The sequence below is a fragment of the Podarcis liolepis genome (genome assembly GCF_965112155.1).
Source record: "Podarcis liolepis genome assembly, chromosome: 1".
Lineage (NCBI taxonomy): Eukaryota > Metazoa > Chordata > Lepidosauria > Squamata > Lacertidae > Podarcis > Podarcis liolepis.
This window is the reverse complement of record NC_139554.1, coordinates 121219506-121240676: the sequence shown is the minus strand read 5'-3', so window position 1 is coordinate 121240676 and position 21171 is coordinate 121219506. Positions and strand designations below refer to the sequence as shown.

At 45.6% G+C, this 21171-nt stretch overlaps 1 protein-coding gene across 1 annotated transcript in view; it reads left to right on the top strand.

Annotated features, from left to right (window-relative positions):
• Positions 1-790: 790 nt before the first annotated feature.
• LOC310699522 (tomoregulin-2) overlaps positions 791-21171 on the top strand; it is a gene marked incomplete at its 5' end in the record, with an annotated part of 58277 nt that continues 37896 nt past the window's right edge. The window contains 3 exons of the mRNA XM_083487539.1: positions 791-813; positions 1102-1250; positions 8798-8857. Coding sequence (XP_083343665.1) covers positions 791-813; positions 1102-1250; positions 8798-8857 — 232 coding nt within the window. The remainder of the gene's footprint in view (positions 814-1101; positions 1251-8797; positions 8858-21171) is intronic.

The window sequence follows — 21171 nt, the reverse complement described above, 5'->3', positions numbered from 1 at the left end:
TTGGGTTGTCACGTAAGATTGCTGCCTTGAAAAAGTACTTTGGGGTGAGAATACAGCTCGAAATCACAAAAGATTTGTTGTTGTTTAGTCGTTTAGTCTTCGTGACCCCATGGACCAGAGCACGCCAGGCACTCCTGTCTTCCACTGCCTCCCGCAGTTTGGTCAAACTCATGCTGGTAGCTTCGAGAACACTATCCAACCATCTCGCCCTCTGTCGTCCCCTTCTGCTTGTGCCCTCCATCTTTCCCAACATCAGGGTCTTTTCCAGGGAGTCTTCTCTTCTCATGAGGTGGCCAAAGTATTGGGGCCTCAGCGTCAGGATCTGTCCTTCCAGTGAGCACTCAGGGCTGATTTCCTTCAGAATGGATAGGTTTGATCTTCTTGCAGTCCATGGGACTCTCAAGAGTCTCCTCCAGCACCATAATTCAAAAGCATCAATTCTCCGGCAATCAGCCTTCTTTATGGTCCAGCTCTCACTTCCATACATCACTACTGGGGAAACCATAGTTTTAACTATACAGACCTTTGTTGGCAAGGTGATGTCTCTGCAGAGACATCACAAAAGATGGCAGTGGCCATTTTGGCCGCCATCCTCTCACAAGAAAAAAAGGGGGGTGTCCCGTTCTTTCTGGGACAGTTGACAGGTATGGGTACTACCACCAAAGAGGTCCTCTCTCTGGGCAGCACTGACTGGAAAGTTCTTACACATCTGAGCCTCTGGTTGCTGTTGGGCTGAAGTCCTGCTTGAAGACCTCCCATAGGTATCTGGGTTGGCTATTGTGAGAATAAGATGCAGGCCTCCCTGGGCCTTTGGTATGAACCAGCAGGATCCTTCTTCTGTTAGATCACAGTTTCCCCAACTATTTTTGGACTCCAACTTCCATCATCCCTTGCTAGCAGGACCAGTGGTCAGGAATAGTGGGAATTCTAGCTGGAGACCCAAGTCTGGGAAACTGTATTTGATGCTACTTAACTCCTGTCAAGTTATCATTGCAAATACTGTTTTACTGCATTTCTGCTTTACAGATACTGGAAGGGGGCTATTATAGCTAGTTTTATTTTTCTTTGAGTTTTACGCTCGCCTTTTTTCCATCCTTCCAGGTGCGTGTGCAACATTGACTGTTCTCAGACCAACTTCAATCCTCTCTGTGCTTCCGATGGGAAATCTTATGATAATGCGTGCCAGATCAAAGAAGCGTCATGCCAGAAACAGGAGAAAATTGAAGTCATGTCTTTGGGTCGATGTCAAGGTAATGCTCCAAGCAAAATTCATTTCCAAGAGTGGTCCCTGTTCTTTTTTTTTATTTTCTTTCATGTGAGTGAAAGAGAAAGAAAAGGTGGGGGCTATGGAAGCAAGAAACTTCTTTATTATTAGACTCCTCTTACACATCCCATCGAAGAGATGGGGGTGTATCTTTGTTGACCAGGAGCACAATCCATTGTACAGTTGTGCGTGATTGAATTCTGCTCTTCTGTACTAACAGCTCTCAGTGCCTTAGATTTCAACATCTTATCTCATCTGATGGTTGTGATAACATCTGCCATATTTTTTCCATGTATAAGACGACCCCTATTTTTTGGGACCCCAAATTAAGGAAACGGGGGAAGATTGCCCAGAGTTCTTAAGCTTTTGGGGGGATTGCCCACAATCGCTCACCCACCTGACTGCCGCTGCCAATTGCACGCCTTGCTGAAGCCACCCATCATCTGCCCACTCACCGACAGCAGCCACCAATCACCCTCCCAATTGCCGCACCAGCAGCCAATCACCAGCAGGCCTTGCCGCACCCGCCCAATCTCTGCTGACAATCTCCTGCTAGCGGCTGCCACCGATCGCCCGTCCCCCCTCTGCACTATCCGTGTATAAGACAACCCCCCAATTGTAAACATTTTTAATATATAAAAAACATCTTCTTATACATGGGAAAATATGGTATTAGGGCAGCAGGGGCCCAGGTTAGCACCACCCCACATAATCGACCACACAGGCCATTTAAACAGCGATGCCCATCAATATTGGGGGGGGGGTCTGCACCCCTGAAAAAAATTATTGAGGGGGACAAAGGGATGACAGTGCTCTCCCGGCTTCCAAACATTCCAGCACTGTCCCTTACAAGGTGAGAGGTGCTTGGGGTGGGGTAGCATGGCAGAGCCAACCTGATGCTCTTGCCATTACATGCCTGTAGAGACCCAAGATCCCTGTGCCTTTCCCTCCAGTAAGCACCAGCAACAAGCTGTGTTTGTAAGCTGGGAAAGCAGTAGTGCCCTCAACTATTTTATTTTAGTGTATTTTTGGTTTCTATGGAAGCCGCCCAGAGTGGCTGGGGAAACGCAGCCAGATGGGCGGGGTACAAATAAATTATTATTATTATTATTATTATTATTATTATTATTATTATTATTATGCCATCACACTGGCTGCTTACTGGATTAGGCTGGTTGCTTTCTGAATGGCACTGATTGGGGTTTTGTTGTTTTTAAATAACATCTTTATTGAAAATTCAAAAAAGTGCATAATTATATGTGCACCAAACATGGTGAGACGTAAATAAAAGAGAAAGAGAAACAGAACCCATGTACAAGGGGAAATAAAGGGGGGAAGGGGGAAACCCAAAACTGTGTATTTCACAAAGTTGTTACTGTACTTCACCAGTTCTTAACCTATTATATAATTTTTAAGTATGGATTCCAGATATTCCAGATGTCCAGAGGAGGGCAACCAAAATGGTCAAAGGCCTGGAAACGATGCCTTATGAGGAACGGCTAAGGGAGCTGGGCATGTTTAGCCTGGTGAAGAGGAGGTTAAGGGGTGATATGATAGCCATGTTCAAATATATAAAAGGATGTCATATAGAGGAGGGAGAAAGGTTGTTTTCTGCTGCTCCAGAGAAACGGACACGGAGCAATGGATCCAAACTACAAGAAAGAAGATTCCACCTAAACATTAGGAAGAACTTCCTGACAGTAAGAGCTGTTTGACAGTGGAATTTGCTGCCAAGGAGTGTGGTGGAGTCTCCTACTTTGGAGGTCTTTAAGCAGAGGCTTGACAACCATATGTCAGGAGTGCTCTGATGGTGTTTCCTGCTTGGCAGGGGGTTGGACTCGATGGCCCTTGTGGTCTATTCCAACTCTATGAGTCTATGATTCTATGATTCTATATCATTGAATTTGTCCATGGCAAGTCTGCGTTTATATGCAAGTTGTTCATATGTTGCGAGTTTGTATAAGTCTTCAATCGAATCATAGAAGGGAGCCGCATTTTTATTTTTCCAGTTCATCCGTATCAGTCTTTTTGCTCTGGTAAGGGCATACAGAGTCCACTCGTATAGTCCTTTTGTAAGGTCCCATGTGCTGGGCATATAGTTCAAGAGGATAATTGCTCTGTAAATGCAAAGTTGTTCCATACAGTTTTGTTGATAGCTTCAGTTACTTTCTGCCAAAAATCTTTCAATATAAGACAATGGGGGGGGGGACCATATGTTTTAGAGAAGCATTATCCCTATTACATCTCCAGTGGTTAGATACGTTAGATAGTCCTTTTTTAAACAACAATAATGGGGTCCAGTATATTCTAAATACTATTTATTACTGTATGAGCCTCAATTTATGGTCCATAAATTGTTAAAGCAGTTAAAACAATTTCCCACTGTGTGGTCGAAATTGAGATCTCTACTTCTTTATGCACCCATGGTACAGCAAGGTGGAAGAGAGGGAGGCCCACGGTAGGTGGAGCCAGAGTCAAGGACAGGTAGAATCCACTCCCTCTAGTTTTGTCCCCATCTTCCTCCCTGAAGATTTAAAGGTAAAGGTAAAGGGACCCCTGACCATTAGGTCCAGTCATGGCTGACTCTGGGGTTGCGGCGCTCATCTCGCTTTATTGGCCGAGGGAGCCGGCGTACAGCTTCCGGGTCATGTGGCCAGCATGACTAAGCCGCTTCTGGCAAACCAGAGCAGCGCACGGAAACGCCGTTTACCTTCCCGCCAGAGCGGTACCTATTTATCTACTTGCACTTAGATGTGCTTTCAAACTGCTAGGTTAGCTGGAGCAGGGACAGAGCAACGGGAGCTCACCCCGTCACGGGGATTCAAACCGCCGACCTTCTGATCAGCAAATCCTAGGCTCTGTGGTTTAACCCACAGCGCCACCTGCATCCCCCTGAAGAGTTACGCAAGGATAATATAGAGACGGAGGAGGAGGAGAAAACTGACAGCCAAGGTCAGCCCCAGGACTGGTTGTAAATACCCAGGTCAAAGTCTCTTTGACACCCTCCCATCAGATGGCGCAGCTACCCTATTTTTAAAAGCCATCTGAAGGCAGCCCTGTTTAGGGAAGTTTTTACTATTTAATGGTGTATTATTTTTAACACTCGATTGGGAGCTGCCCAGAGTGGCTGGGGCTGGGTAAACTCAGCCAGATGGGTAGGGTATAAATATTATTATTATTATTATTATTATTATTATTATTATTATTATTAGTTGCAACCATCCTGGTCATTTCAACCAAACATGGTTGTAAATAAGAAGGCAGTCCTGTGGGGGCAGGCTGAGGTTGGAGGGGCAGTGCCCTCAGTCACCCCCCACCACAGAGCACAGAGATACTGTACTTTTCCGTTTATAAGACTATGTTTTTTTCTTTAAAAATCATGCTAAAATGTGTCTTATACATGGGTGGTGCATAGGGTAGGCGTTTGATTGGTTGCTGCCACGGCTGTCAATGGCTAATGTGCATGTTATTGGTTGCTGTGTCAATGGGTGGTGTTGATTGGCTGATGCTTCGGCATTTGGGCGGGTGATTGGCAGCTTCTGCCGGCGATGGGACTTATACACGCCGGGGGGCGTCTTATAGACGGAAACATACGGTAGGTTACTCTGAGCACAGGATTTGGATTTTCTCAGTTTGTAGCTTGCATGGAGCATAAAATGAACACCTTTTGGAAGCAAAAGAGCAGCTCCCTCATTTTTCAACCTGAGGCGTTCCAGGTTTCAGTTGAGCTTACTTGGGGGAATGCCCTGTTGAACTCATTGGCCCTTACTAGGCATGCAGTCATCTTCTGTATGTGCTGCCTATACTGGAATCCACAGACCCGCTGGGTTTCTGTTTCATTTCATTCATAATCCCAGAGGCAGATGGTCCATTCTTGGAAGTGTGACAACTTGCCAGATGCCCTCTTAATTTAAGAAAACGTCCACTTGGGGTTTGGGCAAGGGCTTCGTTTTTGATATTATTATTTATTTATTTTTTAAAAAGGGCTTTTTTATAACAGTGATTTCTTCCACTGTATCAAAACTGGGGTGATTTTGTTCTGCCATTTTAAAAAAGTTAAATTCTGTTCAGTTCTGAAAAAAGAAACGAATGCAGGCACTGGGACAGGCAGCAGGAAGAGTCACAAAACAGGCCTTTTAACTATTTTCTAAAACTATTCCCCCCCCCCCCCCGCTTTAACATCTCCACTGAAGCTGAAGGTCATTACAGACACATAGACCCTGCCACATCTTCTACACCTACATATTAAAATGCTTTTTTTTTGTTGTTATCCATTTATGTACTTCTTTTAATCCATTCTTCTTTAATGGATGTGATTGTTGAAAATGCCAGTGATTCTTTTTTTAAAAGAAAAAATGAGAAAAAGCCAGACCTATAGCAGTAGAAAATATATAATTTCACAATTATGTTATTGTATTGCTTTTGAAAAAGTATGTATTTGTTAAGGAGATATTTGACTTTACCCATTATTCTGCCTTTTGTTAAGCAATCAGACAGATAGCTGTGACCATGGAGACTACTCTTCAAGTGAATGGAAAAGCCCCTTCCTTTACAGTGAATAGGAGTATTTTCTTTGAAAAACCAGCAATACATATGTTTTTGAGCCAACCCAACCATTCAGCAAGGCATACGGTACAGACCTCATGCCTGTGGCATTATGCGCTGAATGAGCATCTGTGGTAAAAATCCCCATGCACATGACAGCTTCGCACATTCGGGACGTGTTTAACCTTGAGCCACCTCAGCTAATTTATCTGAGGTGGTGTACTCTTGTCAGGACTATACCAGTAGCTTTGCTGAAGCATTTGAATTGGTTTTTCAAGGAAGTGTGGGGATGTTAAGGATAGTAGGAAAGGATATATTGGATAAGTATTGTCCTTCCTTCACTCATGCTAGTGAAGTGATGTAGCAGAGGAAATTCCCCTCAATATAACTGGAAGCTAGTTTGCATATTCGTTTGAATCTCTTAAGGTAAAGGGACCCCTGACCATTAGGTCCAGTCGTGGCCAACTCTGGGGTTGCGTCGCTCATCTCGCTTTACTGGCCGAGGGAGCCGGTGTACAGCTTCCAGGTCATGTGGCCAGCATGACTAAGCTGCTTCTGGCGAACCAGAGCAACACACGGAAACGCTGTTTACCTTCCCGCCGGAGCGGTACCTATTTATCTACTTGCACTTTGAGGTGCTTTCGAACTGTTATGTTGGCAGGAGCAGGGACCAAGCAACAGGAGCTCACTCTGTTGCGGGGATTCGAACCACCGACCTTCTGATCAGCAGGTTTAACCCACAGCGTCCCTTCCCTTGAATCTCTTAGTTAAGGTTATTTCCTGGCGTCCCCTTTAATCCCTCTTAAAAGAATAAAGACACGACAGTCTTTCTGAGTAAAGTAGCAAAAAGTTTACTCACATTTCAGTTCACGATTGGATCCCAAAAAGGCAGGCTTTACTTGGTAGTTACACAAAGAAACAGTGAGTTCATCTCATAGGAAGACTGAGCTCATGTGCTGCTGGCTGAGAGCCAGCAGACAGCAAAAATTACATTAATAGAACAAAATGGCTGCAGGAGAGCAGCATAGCAGCAAGAGAACAGCAAGACAATAGAAAGACAAAACAGAATGAGAAAATGGCTGCATGACTCGGTTCTTTTAAGGAGTCAGCCACACCCATCTCCCAGGTCGCATGCAGGGGGAGGAAGCTGCACACCAATGGAACAGGAAGTTATACTGACTGGACGTCCCCCGCCTGTGCCTACTCTAGGGAAACAAGGAATGTGTAAAGGTGTTGTCTCCCCTTCGCATTAACACCCCAGCACAGTTGGCTGGATATTTACAGTTTTTATTACATATGTACAAGAAACAGCTACAGTTATGGGTTATGCGTCCAAACCCGTTGAGTCAGATTTGAGGAGTGGCTTCCTTCAATTCCCCAGCCAACAAATGAGGCGGGGAAATCACACGAGACGTCTTTGACCCTTATGTTTCATTTCCCTCCTTGTCTGTGCTGATTTGAAAGCTCCCTCCCTTCCAGAGTCTGAGCTCCCTTCCCGGGCCTCTGGGCGGTGGAAGGGCTCTGCAACATCCCTGAGCCCTTCCTCCTCGTGGCTAATCTCCACCCACTCTTCTGCTTCCTCTGTCCCTGGGCAGTGGAAGGACTCCACAGCATCCCCGATCCCCTGCTCTACCTCATCTGTCACTTCCTCCTCCCAATTCTCCCTGGCAGAATGTTACATTTGACTGTACCACTGGATTACATCCCACAGGAAGCGGGCAAGAAGGGCATATGAACTGTCCCTATATTTGTTGGTTTATTCTGTTCCACCTTAAGGAACAGGCATGATTGTTATGTGTCACATGTCTGTTTACACTCCAGCACAGGATGCTGGGAACTTCCGTTTGTGTATAGCTTTTGCCGCTTTGCTTTGGACACAAAGGAGATCAGACATGTTTCCTTTGTCCTGATGTACGCTGAATAAACTGCTTGTAAATATGCTCACACAGCCTCTCCTGCCACTTCTGTTTGCGCAGCGTTTACTCTGCTGAGTAGCGTGCCCTAGCTTCTGAAGCTTGGGTCGCAGATTCATGCTGCACCAAGGACTGGAGTTCCCCCAGCACACCGGCCAGTGGGCTGGAGACAGCTGGGGGCCTGCCAATTGCCCCTGTTTCCTTTGTTGCTTGTCAACAATGTTAACATTCACTGGTAGAGTAAAGTTAGCTTGTGGGAGCTCTGTATCCTTGTATCCAAGGAAGTCCAAGGAATTCATGCAAGGACTTCCATTTCCACCATGGAACTTCCACTCCATCTCCTCTCTGTTCATGTGTGCGACCCATATCCCCCTAATCTGCTCCAGAGGCTTGTGGGGGGAACCCCCAACTGATTGTTTTTCTGGGGGGTGGAGGTTCAGGGAAGAGAGGGAGGAGGCATTCTGTGTTACGGAAAAGGAGCAATGCAGCAGCGAGCTGCAGCTGGCTGGAAAGCAAAACATGATGGGAATGTTAGGACTGTACCGTGGGAACAAAGGGACAGTCTATTCACTGTACTGAGCACCGGAATTAGCTCAGAGTGTAATTTGACCTGTACAGGAAGTACAGGAGGTGGAGTTTGTCTCTCTGCTGTTGGAGTTTGAAGAGAGCAGACACATTTCTCTGTAATGCTGCAAAGACAGAAATAAAGGCATGTAAATACATTTCTGTTTATCTCTTTCCCCTTCCTGGGGGGAGCAGGGAGCAGGGAAGAGTGGTGTGTTCTTCTCACGCTTGAGAAGGATCGCCGATCGTGACCTAGCCTGAATCCTGCTCGGGAATGCAGACAGGGAGGTCAACCGGGATTCAAGCCGGGTGCCTGGAGAGTGGCCAGTTTCTCCTGATAAGGCTTGAATTTCCAACATTCTGTTCCACAAGCAGAAGTCCTTACGAAAACAGGCCAACTTTGTTGGGTACGGCCTGGTGCCGTGATTTAAAACTACAAGACAACACTTTAGCAGAGCAGGAGATACCCGAGCAGAACGTAGCAAAACAGAACACATGTTTTGTCTTTCAGATAACACAACCACCACTACAAAGTCAGAAGATGGACATTACGCAAGAACGGATTATGCAGGTAAGTGTTAACCCTATGCTACCCTAGGAAGAAAGAGTTTATTTTATTTTATTTGGTGGAGGGACACATTTCCTTTGGCTGTATTTGTGAAATTGAAACCATAGGTGGTTGCATCTTTAGTTCACTATCTATATCTCTCTATCTCTATCTCTATCTCTATTTTCTTGGTGATGAAGGGTTATCTTAAAGAGGATTTCAAGCTTCAGTTAAGGAATTGGTCGCTGATTATCTGCATTTGTACACACTTTCTCCTCATATATGCAATTTTGCATACATTATTCGGTTGGAGAACTTCATTGCAAAATTCAGAGCAGTGCAACTGTCAGTCCACATATTGTTTCACAAAGTGGAATTTAGGAAGATTTCCCTTCAAGTGAATACAAACTGAATCATATTTATCTCTGTGTGTCCTTATGCTGCCCACAGACCTCTTTGACTCTTCCTAACCGCGTAACTATCGCTGAGAGAGCTCAGAAATGTCTCAGTGGCTTTTAAACCTGGACCTTACACAATACTGACCAGCTTTGAACTTGTTTATTTGGTGATGGCAATGCCTGATGGCTGATATGTCACTGAGATGGAGTGTATTCTCCGTTCGCAAATATGCTGGAAAAATTATGTGATATTCCATCGGTGAATAATAGCCTTAGTTCATTCGAAGTGTGAGTTATCTCGGGTTTCAGGTTAAAAGTTGCCTTCCGTCACGTTCCCCAAAATACATGCACTTATTGAGTTTGCAATGCTTAAATTAATTCCATGCAATTTAAGTGCCGCAATTAATCAGTTAAAAGCCAGAATAATCAAAGATTAAAAAATCATCAATCAGTTGACAGCGCTGCTTTTAAATCTGACACCTCCTTTCATCTTAACAAGGAAACTCCCCCAAAGAAGGCTGCCATTTTTTTTACCGCCTGCCTCCTATACATTTGTGTTAATCAAGGCAGCATCCACAGTGCTTCAAGTTCATTCAATAAAAAAGAAAAGAAGAGACCAGCATGTCATGAAGCTGAAACCAATAATTTCTTATAGCTCTTTTCTGGCTGTTTGTGTCTTCAGACCGAGCAGAAATACGCATTACAACATTTGCCTTTGGATGCAAAGTTAATGAGATATTTTAGAACAGATTGTGGTGGGGTTTGTGGGGTGTGTTTTTTTTAAAGAATGATAAATGGCTTTAATTTGTCTAGAAACTCCAGTAAAATATAGCCCCAGTTCAAGCTTAATATAGCATTTTTTGAAATATTACATATAATATGTAAATGTTATTTAAGGTCTTATCGACTGTTGTCTTTTCGGGCGGAGAGCTGTGTCTTCATTTCATTTCATTTCAGATCTGCTGTACCAGAAGGACTAATTTGCAAGGAGTCTTAAGTGCTTGTGCAAATTGTCACAGCTTGACTTTAGCACTGAGAATAGGAATACTTGGAGTGTTATCATTTAAAAACATGGCAAGGGATGTATAATTGCTTCCGCTTGTGGTTTCCTTTGTGTTGGGGAAATGGAGTTTTGTGAAGGCAAGACCCCGTTAGCTTCAGAGGAGATGTTGAAGCCAAACACTTGGCTTCTGCCGTTGGCATGCCAGACAATGGAAAGATGAAGTGCGTCTTATTTTTTTGGCATGTGCCGAGGTTCACTTATTAAGATTCTGCTGGCCCCGTGAGACAGCAAGGTGTTCGCCATCTATCTGTGATGTGAGGTGCAAATAACAATAGGCTATGTTTGTGCGTGTACAACGCACATTTTTTTTAAAAAAACTGTCTCCTTGTTTCAAAAGGACCTTTGTGCTGGATATTTATAAAAGCATAATTATGGCTTCAGCTTGTCAAGACGCAGAGTTCAGAAATAATTGCCCTGATCCAGTAAGTGGGGCTCAAGAGTGGAAATATCAGTACTAATGGTTACAGAGCAATCAAAATCCCGGGCACCAGGGAACTGGGGGACAGAGTGAGGAATCCATTGCTGCATTTCAAAACCTGGTAGCTCATGCTGGTCACAGCAAAAGGGAATAATACCATCCCCTTATTATTTGCTGAAACAGCTCTAGGAGACCCTCAGATTGGCCTCCGTTCATAGGAGCCTACTCCTAGGGGCCAAGGGGTCTTTGCCCCCCATAAAATATTTGAGAGGCCAGGGCCCCCGCAAAGTTGTTGGGCATGGCCATTCGAATGGTGTGTGTGCACCGCGTCATGTGATTGACCATGTGGTGCAAGCAGGGCTTACCTATATTTTATGGAAGTTAGCACCCCTGCCCCTTTGAATCAGACCCCCTCAGGGAATCCATGGGGCTTTGTATCCTTTGCGCCCAATGTGTTCTTGGCAGTTTCTTAGATTATACTAAGGAGAAGGGTAGGATTGCATGCGTAAGGCGTTGCATTCTCAAATACTTAGAGCTTATTGGATTCTGCTCTTAGGCTGCAATTCTAACTATCTCCATTCAGGAGCAAGTCCCACTTCCCAGACAGAAGACCTCACTCCTGATGGTGTGCCATCTTTTTATCCATGGTGATTGCATTCTTCTGAACCTGCATCTTAAAATCCAGAAAGTGGCCTCCAGTTTTCTGTACAGCTTTTACGGAATAACCTTCACTGAGAAACTTAAGTCAAAAGAATCTATGTTAAAAACAGCCTAACGCTTTGCAAATTATTAATCAGGTAACAGTAAAACCAAGGTTCATGAGAAGTTCACACCTCGGTTTTAGAACCATTTACAAAACCCTGGGCTCCTTACCGTTCGTAGCTTTCGTCTTATCTGCCACGCTGCTTTGATTGTATTTAGAGATTATTTTATGGATGCTGCCTCTGCACTTTAACACAGTGGATTTTAATGCCTCTCATATTGCTGATTACTATACAAGGAAACAACATTTTCTCTTTGATAACATCCCTGAAATGATGTCTTCCGATTACTCACTCGGGATCTATAAAACAGGGTCCTTGGTGTGTTTGTTTTGCTGGGAACACTTTGGAGATTTGTCCAGCTTATTTCAGATTTTGAGTTACATTTACTGGGGGGGGGGGGGATCACATAGGAATACTTTCTGCCCTAAGAAATATAGGCCATGTCATTGATCAGTATCCTTTTTTGACAGAGCATGATCTCAGAATGCATTGTGTCAGTCTTATCAAGCTCCTTGTGTGTTTTAGGGGGGCATTCAGCCATGATTCAGGACCCAAAACGGTAACCCCCATAGTCAGAAATTAGGCAAGCTCCCAAGGAAATAAAGGTGTTTTGCTACTGTGGACCTAACTCTTTCCATTGCAGATCAGCAAATGCACATCCCTGGTCCATCCCTGGCCCTGGAGATACCACCTGCTCCCCTAGTTGCTCACTGAGGCATGGGGAGGAACCTGTGCTGGCAGGATCGACCATTCAGGAAAACTGAGGTTATCTCCCTCTAGATCTGGGATGGGGAATCTGGGGCCCATCAGCTCCAGACAGCATGCCCATGAGGAGATTTCACCCCTTCCATACCCAAGAATCTCCTGATCATCTCCTGATGGTCTCTGCTGACTCTCCAGAGAAGAGGAGGCGTGTCCTGCCTATCTACTTATTCTGCCCAGCAACATATCTGTGTGTGTGAGAGACAGTCAGTCAGTCAGTGTATCGGAGAAAGTGAGAGTGTTAGAGATCCTAGAGATAAGATTGCTAAGTGCAGCTGCAGACTCTCAGTGTAGCATTGATTTATGCTTAGAATATTCAGCTCTGTATATAGTTTTGTATCATAGTTGTAGTTACAGAATAAAAGGAAGATATTCTACAGAGCTGCTCTCCGAGTGGTTTATACTCTGCAAGACTCTGCAAAACTCTGCTGCGCAACGACTGTATTATTGAGACAGTGAATCCGGTGCTCTCAGCTCTAAGCTGTGAGTCCACAGCACTGTGACCTGTTCCTGTGGGAAAAGGAGGTCTCTGGCGGTGCTACCCAGCTCGCCTAGCCCAGTCGGGGTTGAGGTACATGAGTCCAGTTGGCGCACTGGCTCTAGGGCGATGCTGACAGCCCAATGGCCAGGAATGATGGGAGTTGTAGTCTGACAGTATCAAAAGTACCTGTCAGGGACCGTGCTGAGGAGGGCTGCACTGAGGAAGAATGGTGGGAGCCAACCCCTGATCCTGAATCTTCCCAGGAGCAGGAGGACAATATAGATTTGGAACCGTGGTTTGCAGAGGGACGTAGTTCAGAAGGCAGAAGCTGGGAAGTACTGGATGGGGAACAGCTAGAAGAAGCAGCACTGGAAGAGAGAGAGAGTTAACAGATTCCCTGTCTTTGGACCGCATTCCTCCTCTCAGTCCAAGGTCAAGAAGAGCTGAGAAAGTGGCAGAACAGAAAGCACAGAGGGTACAAACTCAGATTACAATATGTTGAGTGTTGTAGATTAATAGGGTCGGAAGGGGGGGGTGAGCCTTAATTGGGAGCACCGCCATTTCTAGGAGATGGGTTCTTTGTTCTCTCGCTGTGATCTTTAAAGTTTCTAACTGGTAAGAAGACTCCTTTTCCTTTGTTCTGCTTATCTACTGCTGGGGGGGGGGGAGCAATCCCTTGAAGCCTGACAGCACCTCGGGTAAGAATAAGAATAAGAATAAGAATAAGAATAAGAATAAGAATTTATTATTTATACCCCACCCATCTGGCTGGGTTTCCCCAGCCACTCTAGGCGGCTTCCAACAAAATATTAAAAATACAATAAAGCACCAAACATTAAAAACTTCCCTAAACAGGGCTGCCTTCAGATGTCTTCTAAAAGTCAGATAGTTGTTTATTTCCTTGACATCTGATGGGAGGGTGTTCCACAGGGCAGGTGCCACTACCAAGAAGGCCCTCTGCCTGGTTCCCTGTAGATTCACTTCTCACAGTGAGGGAACCGCCAGAAGGCCCTCAGCGCTGGAGCTCAGTGCCTGAGGTGAACGATGGGGGTGGAGGCGCTTCTTCAGGTATACTTCAGGTTCCCCATCCATGATTTATAAAGTTTTGAGGGTAGAGGGGTTCCATTTGAATTCTTGTTGTAAAGGAAGGCTTTGCACTTATCTAGCTCACAGAGGTATCCTAGGTTACTCCATCTGGGTGGGAATTTCCTCCCCAATTGAACAAATGTATGAGAGTCTTGATCCAAAGCCTTCTTGCTGTCAGCGGTGTTCCTTTGTCATGTTTAGTAATAAACAACAAAAATCTGAAAAGGAAGCCTGTCCTAGATTGTAATTTGTAACATTTAAAAGTAGGTCACATTCTGAGCTTAAACTACCTGACAGTGTCCCTTCAAATTAAGGAGTTTTTTAAAAAAACTAAAAATTACTATGTGTCAAACCTTTTTGCTAAGATATTGAAAAATGATAATAGCCTGTAACTTTGCTTTAGGATAAGAGGTAAATCCGGCACACTCTCTTTTCTTTATGATATTAGTGGGTGGGGAATTTCACATAACATATATCTTCCAAAGCACAAGAGAAGACACTGAGATGCAGCTCATTCAGGAATCTAAAAAGCAGGGGCACCAACGTCCCCCACACACTGAGGGGACCTGGGGTCATGTGACGTGTCCCACTCCCACCCAGGATGCCAGCACTCTCCCATCAGCAGTGGGAGATGGGGCACAGAGGGTAATCTTCCCCTCCCATGCTTCCTGCCCCCACCCGGTGGACAAGTGCCCGCCTGGCAGTGGTGGGGGATTGCGGCCCCCTCAGTATTGGGGGGCTCAGCCCCCTGCCCACAAATATTGAGGGGGACGAAGTCCCTTCTGCCCCCTGTAGATAGTGCCTCTGCTGAAAAGGAATCATGAACATCATTGCCCACTTCAGACAATTGTCCTAGTGTGCAGAGTCTATACATGCCGCCATATGGTCACTGTTCTGAGATTTGTCCTCACAAAATGTGTTGTGCATACCTAGGGGTTGGACAGGTTTCCCCACCACCACCAAAAAAAAAGCACAGGTCCACGCAGGTGCAAATCATGCCTCTCCACTTTGGGTCAAAGTGGCCCCAGACCATTCCTCAGCTGCTGTGGATGGCCAGGCATATCTCCTTGCCAAGGGTGCAAGGAATGGTGGTGTCACTGATACAACTCCTTAACAAGGGCACAAAGGAGCCTAGGTATGCCTCTGAGTGGCACATAGATCACTATGTGTGTACACCCCATACATTCGTGATAATTTTATACAATGCTATTGTGCATAGTGCTCAAGACTCATTGCATATCGGGGGACTATGGGAACCATAGAGCATATTCCTTTTATTCTACAGTTTTGCCACATAGAAAACCACATTGGAAACTGGTGAGACTTCCAAGGACAGCTTATGAGATTGCATCTGTCCTTCAAAGGGGTGAAGTGGTTGCTTTTTTTTAACTCGCTTGGTCTTCTGAAGTCTTAGGAAGTACCTAGAGTAGAATACGACAAAACTTTGGCCACCCAATTAAGCTGAGTTTTGGAAGATTGTTGCTGTTTAGTCGTTTAGTCGTGTCCGACTCTTCGTGACCCCATGGACCAGAGCATGCCAGGCACTCCTGTCTTCCACTGCCTCCCGCAGTTTAGTCAAACTCATGCTGGTAGCTTCAAGAACACTGTCCAACCATCTCGTCTTCTGTCATCCCCTTCTCCTTGTGCCCTCCATCTTTCCCAACATCAGGGTCTTTTCCAGGGAGTCTTCGCTTCTCATGAGGTGGCCAAATATTGGAGCCTCAGCTTCAGGATCTGTCCTTCCAGTGAGCACTCAGGGCTGATTTCCTTCAGAATGGATAGGTTTGTTCTTCTTGCAGTCCACGGGACTCTCAAGAGTCTCCTCCAGCACCATAATTCAAAAGCATCCATTCTTCGGCGATCAGCCTTCTTTATGGTCCATTTGGAAGATTAAGGACAGGCAAAAGATAGTACTTGCAGAGTTCACTTCCAGCAAGATGGAGTGATGTCCAGCAACTTGAGTGGTCTTAAAGGAGAATTAGAGAGATCCGTAGAGCTAAGGTATGTTGTACCTCCACTGTCGGAGACAGAAGACCAGTTTCTGGGAGTCGCCAGCCGGGGGAAGGCTGTTGTGCTCAGATATTGATCCAGCAGGGCTCTTCTTCTTAGGTAGCCCTTTAGATCATCAAAAGAGCACAATGTTATTTGGCTGATCAACCTGCTCCAAAGGAACAGCTTACATTCTGCCGACTTCTGAGACGGTTCCTGTCCGGCACCATGTTTTAATTTCCTTTTTAATGAATTGAGGCCATGTTTTACATGAGTTGTCTTATGCCTCATTTTCACTAATGAAAGATCTCAACTATATGGTGAATGAACATTGACATGAAAGCTGTTTGGTTTGTCCACAAGCGCATAGCTTGAAAATGCACTATGTCTTATAATTTGCTCTGAAGGAAATAAATAAACAGCAGGAGCAGTGCAAGCTCCAGCTTGTAGTACTATTATTGGCGTGAGCAGCTTAATAAATAAAAGGCTGGAGTGAGCTATTAGAGAGTTCCCAGCTTTCTGGAAGAAAGAGAAGAAATGTTTCAGAAAGGAAGGAAGGTGTGAAACCTCCTAGCAGGCACACCAAGTTCTACCCAACATTGGGGGGGGTTGTAGCACATGCATGATGTCACACGTGTGACACACACACCCAGACGAGGCAGGCTACCCCCCTCAGTCCATCACCCATCCACCGCCAGCTGCCTTCGCTTATGAAAGGCATACTTGGAACAAAGTCATTTTGCCCTGTGCATCCCAGGAAGAGATCGCCACCGTGCCTTCTGGGGTGTTGCTCTGGTGATCCTCAAAGGGACACGCCAGGGTCAAGATCAGGGGTAGGCAACCTATGGCCTGGGGGCTGGATGTCGCACAATCGCCTTCTCAATCTGGCCTGTGGACGGTCCGGGAATCAGCGTGTTTTTACATGAGTAGAATGTGTGCTTTTATTTAAAATGCATCTCTGGGTTATTTGTGGGGCATAGGAATTCATTCATTTTATTTTATTTTTCAAAATATAGTCCGGCCCACCACATGGTCTGAGGGACAGTGGACCAGCCTCCTGCTGAAAAAGTTTGCTGACCCCTGGTCAAGATGCTTAGCCATGCTACATCCCTGGCAGTTCTCCAAAGGACACGGCAGGACTAAGCATCTTTGTCCTGGAACATCCTTTTGAGGATCACCACATAATTTTTTGGGGGGGGAGAGAGACCCCTTCTTGCAAAATATTGGGGGGCTCTGGCCCCTCGGCACCCCCCAGATGGTGCCCCTGCCTCTTAGGGTTTCAGGAAGTGGGGGATAATTTTTGCAATGAAAGCCATTTCGAAATGGCAAGACTGACCGGAAAGCTCAGGAACCAAGAAGACCAAAACTTCAACAAAGAATGGGGGTGGAAATTATAATTTATCTAAGCAACCACTGTAAGCACTTGCAGGATTGCAATAACGCTTGCAATGTAGCAAATATTATGGACAAATGGAGAACATTAAACACGGATTATGAAATAATATGCAGTTGAAAAGGATGACAATAGGACCCATGGAGGGGAAGGTGGGAAGTTCAGAGATTTGAAGAAATCTCTAAATATGGATATGTATTTTGTATTGTACTGTTATAGTTCTATATTTGTCAAACCAAATAACAGTTATTTAATTTTTCAAAATTTTTTTGCAATGAATGGATGTCCTCTTTTAGGATTTGCATTGACAAGATTCATTGAAAGAACTTGGGACCAACTTTGTTGCAGAGGCTTTCATATTTAAAGATATATAGATAAACCCATATGTACGTATAGAATTGTAGAGTTGGAAGGGACCGCGAGGGTCATCTAGTCCAACCCTCTGCAGTGCAGGAATCTTTTGCCCAACATGGGGCTCTAACCCACAGCCCTCAGATTAAGAGTCTCACGCTCTACACACTATAATGTATCCATTCCCCTTAGGCTGCTGTGCTTTGCTTGTTTCCTCATAATATCATGTAGCCACTCATCTGCAACATTATGTTATATTAGCAACGGCTACGGATAAACTCAGAAATTGTATTTGCAGTGCTGCTGACGGTATTGCACAGGAGAATCCTGAGCTGCCACGAACCAGCGCTGCACATTTATGCCCCAGTTCATAAATACTTCGTGCATCATTTATGTTTGTTTCTGCATATTCAAAATGCAGAAATCCCTGCTCCAAAGCAAATTGGAAGCTTTTTAATGCTTGCTAATCCCTCCTGTTAGTCCCTCCACGCATGCTCAGTACCCATGTCTCTGCCATGCTCAATAAGATAAATGAGCTTAAATAAGGTACCATCCTAGAATCATAGAATCATAGAATCATAGAGTTGGAAGAGACCACAAGGGCCATCGAGTCCAACCCCCTGCCAAGCAGGAAACACCATCAGAGCACTCCTGAGATATGGTTGTCAAGCCTCTGCTTAAAGACCTCCAAAGTAGGAGACTCCACCACACTCCTTGGCAGCAAATTCCACTGTCGAACAGCTCTTACTGTCAGGAAGTTCTTCCTAATGTTTAGGTGGAATCTTCTTTCTGTGTGTGTGTGACTTTCACCTCTTGCACACGCCATGTAATCTCATAGGGTTTTATGATGTTTAATTTGTTTCCCCAGCTGCTTTTTTCTTTTATGGGGTGGCTATTGGCAAACAGAAATAATACAAGAGGGGCAAAATATCCCAGTTAGGTGAAAATGGATTTCTCACATTCCATTCCATAATTTTTCCAGCAAGGAGTCATGGCAAAGGTTTGGATGTGGGAAAACAGGCTAAAATCTCCAGGCAACTATCTCCCAATTCAAATCCAGAAATAGAACACATGCTAATTCCATCCTCTGCCACTTGTATCTGTTGCCCTCTGTAAATTGGTGTGTTTGGAGCAAGGTACCTTAAACAGCTCAGGTCCACAATACCTCAAGGACTGCCTCTTTCCATAAGAACCCTGAGATCATTTTCTGAGGCCCTGCTTCATGTGCCTCCTCCGTGGGTGGCGATTGGCGCTGTGGTCTAAACCACCAAGTTGTTGGGCCTGCCAATCGTAAGGCCAGCAGTTCCAACCCATGTGTCGGGTGAGCTCTCGTTGCTCTGTCCCAGCTCCTGCCAACCTAGCAGTTCTAAAGCACACCAGCGCGAGTAGATAAATAGGTACCACTGAGGCGGGAAGGTAAACGGCATTTCCATGTGCTCTGGCACTCATCACAGTGTTCCGTTGCACCAGAAGCGGTTTAGTCATGCTGGCCACATGACCCGGAGAAGCTGTCTGTGGACCAACACCGGCTCCCTCGGCCTGAAAGCGGAGATGAGCGCCACACCCCATAGTCGAATTCGACTGGACATAACTGCCCAGGGGTCCTTTACCTTTACTTTACCTCCTCCACGAGAGGTCCGTAGAGTGTCAGCATGAGAACGGGCCTTTTCTGCAGTGGCTCCCCATTTCTGGAATGCGCTCCCCAAGGAGGTTCAACTGGCACCTTAATTATACAGTTGTACCTCGGGTATGACTGTATAATTTTAACCAAGTTAAAGCTATAAGTTAAAGCTTTAACCAAGTTAAAGCCATGGCTTTCCCAGTAGTGATCTATGGAAGTGAGAGCTGGACCATAAAGAAGGCTGATCGCCGAAGAATTGATGCTTTTGAATTATGGTGCTGGAGGAGACTCTTGAGAGTCCCATGGACTGCAAGAAGATCAAACCTATCCATTCTGAAGGAAATCAGTCCTGAGTGCTCACTGGAAGGACAGATCCTGAAGCTGAGGCTCCAATACTCTGGCCACCTCATGAGAAGAGAAGACTCCCTGGAAAAGACCCTGATGCTGGGAAAGATGGAGGGCACAAGGAGAAGGGGACAACAGAGAACGAGATGGTTGGACAGTGTTCTCGAAGCTACCAGCATGAGTTTGACCAAACTGCGGGAGGCAGTGGAAGACAGGAGTGCCTGGCGTGCTCTGGTCCATGGGGTCATGAAGAGTCAGACACGACTAAACGACTAAACAACAACAACAACACCGCGGGTTACAAACGCTGCAGGTTGCGCATTTTCAGGTTACAGAGTGCACCGAACCCAGAAGTACCGGAACAGGTTACTTGCTGCTTTCTGCGCTCTCGCATGCGCAGAAGCACAAAATAATGTCATGCCCATGTGCAGAAAAGCCTAATCGCGTCACACATGTGCACAGATGCAGTGCTTCAGGCTGTGAATGCTGTGGGTTCCGAACATGCCTCCTGCACAGATCATGTTCACAACCCGAGGTATGACTCTACACCTTTAGCCACCAGGCAGAAACATTCCTCTTTAACCAGGCCTTTGGCAGATTGATATCCAATGTTCTTTTAAAATGTTTTGGGGAGGGGGGCAGTTATTTGGTTGTTCTTGTTTTTGTTTTTATTATGTATTTCGTGTTTTATATAATATGATTTTATGTTGTGAACTGCCCTGAGACCTGTGGGTATACGGAAGTATACAAATTTAATAAATGGATGATAATGCACAGGAAGGCTACTCAGGAGATTTACAACACTGATTACTCAAAGTTCAACAACATGCATACTGGCAGCTCTCTTCTTCAGACAGTCACCCTCCAACTCATGGGGGCGGGGTAACACAGATGGTGATGCAGGGGGGTGGAGCTAGCTTGTGTCGTACTTCTGGATTTGAACAGGGCAATAGTTGAAGCTAGTGTATGGCTACCAGATTTTTTTCAATGAATCCGGGGACACTTTTTTTTTTAAGCTGAGTAGCAACAGGGAGTCAGTAGTGGGGATGGTGAGGCAAAAGAGCCTGGGCCCAAGCACACATGCATATTGTATAAAGGTGCAAAGCCCTTCTTTCGCACCCTGTGAAACATAAATGTGCAGAGGTTTTTTTAAAAAACTAGGCAACGGCCAGCTACCCGCAACTCCTGAGCCTCCCCCATCAGTCAAAACAAAGGGGGAAGGGGGGCAGGAGATCTGTACCGTTGGACGTCCCTGGTTCCCCCTTGGCAGTGGCAGCAACCCAGAGCCAGCCTGGTAGCGCAGTTGGCTCTGGTTGCTTTCAGGAGCTGCTCGCTGCCGTGGTGCCCACCATTTTTCCTCACCAGAAGTCCCCATATGATGTGCTGTGCATAAGACACATCATATGGGGACTTCTGGTGAGGGAAAATGGTGGGCGCTATGGCAGCGAGCAGCTCCTGAAACCAGCCAGAGCCAACTGCGCTACCAGGCTGGCTCCGGGCTGCTGAGATTGCCGCTGCCACGTTTCCCGGGGACAGATTTGCAAATCTCGGGACATTCTGGGGACAGATTTGCAAATCCAGGGACTGTCCCCGGGGATGTCTGGTAACCCTAAGCTAGTGTGATCACCTCTGCGCTCCGGCAGCAAAACCAAAATGCTTGTTTTTTG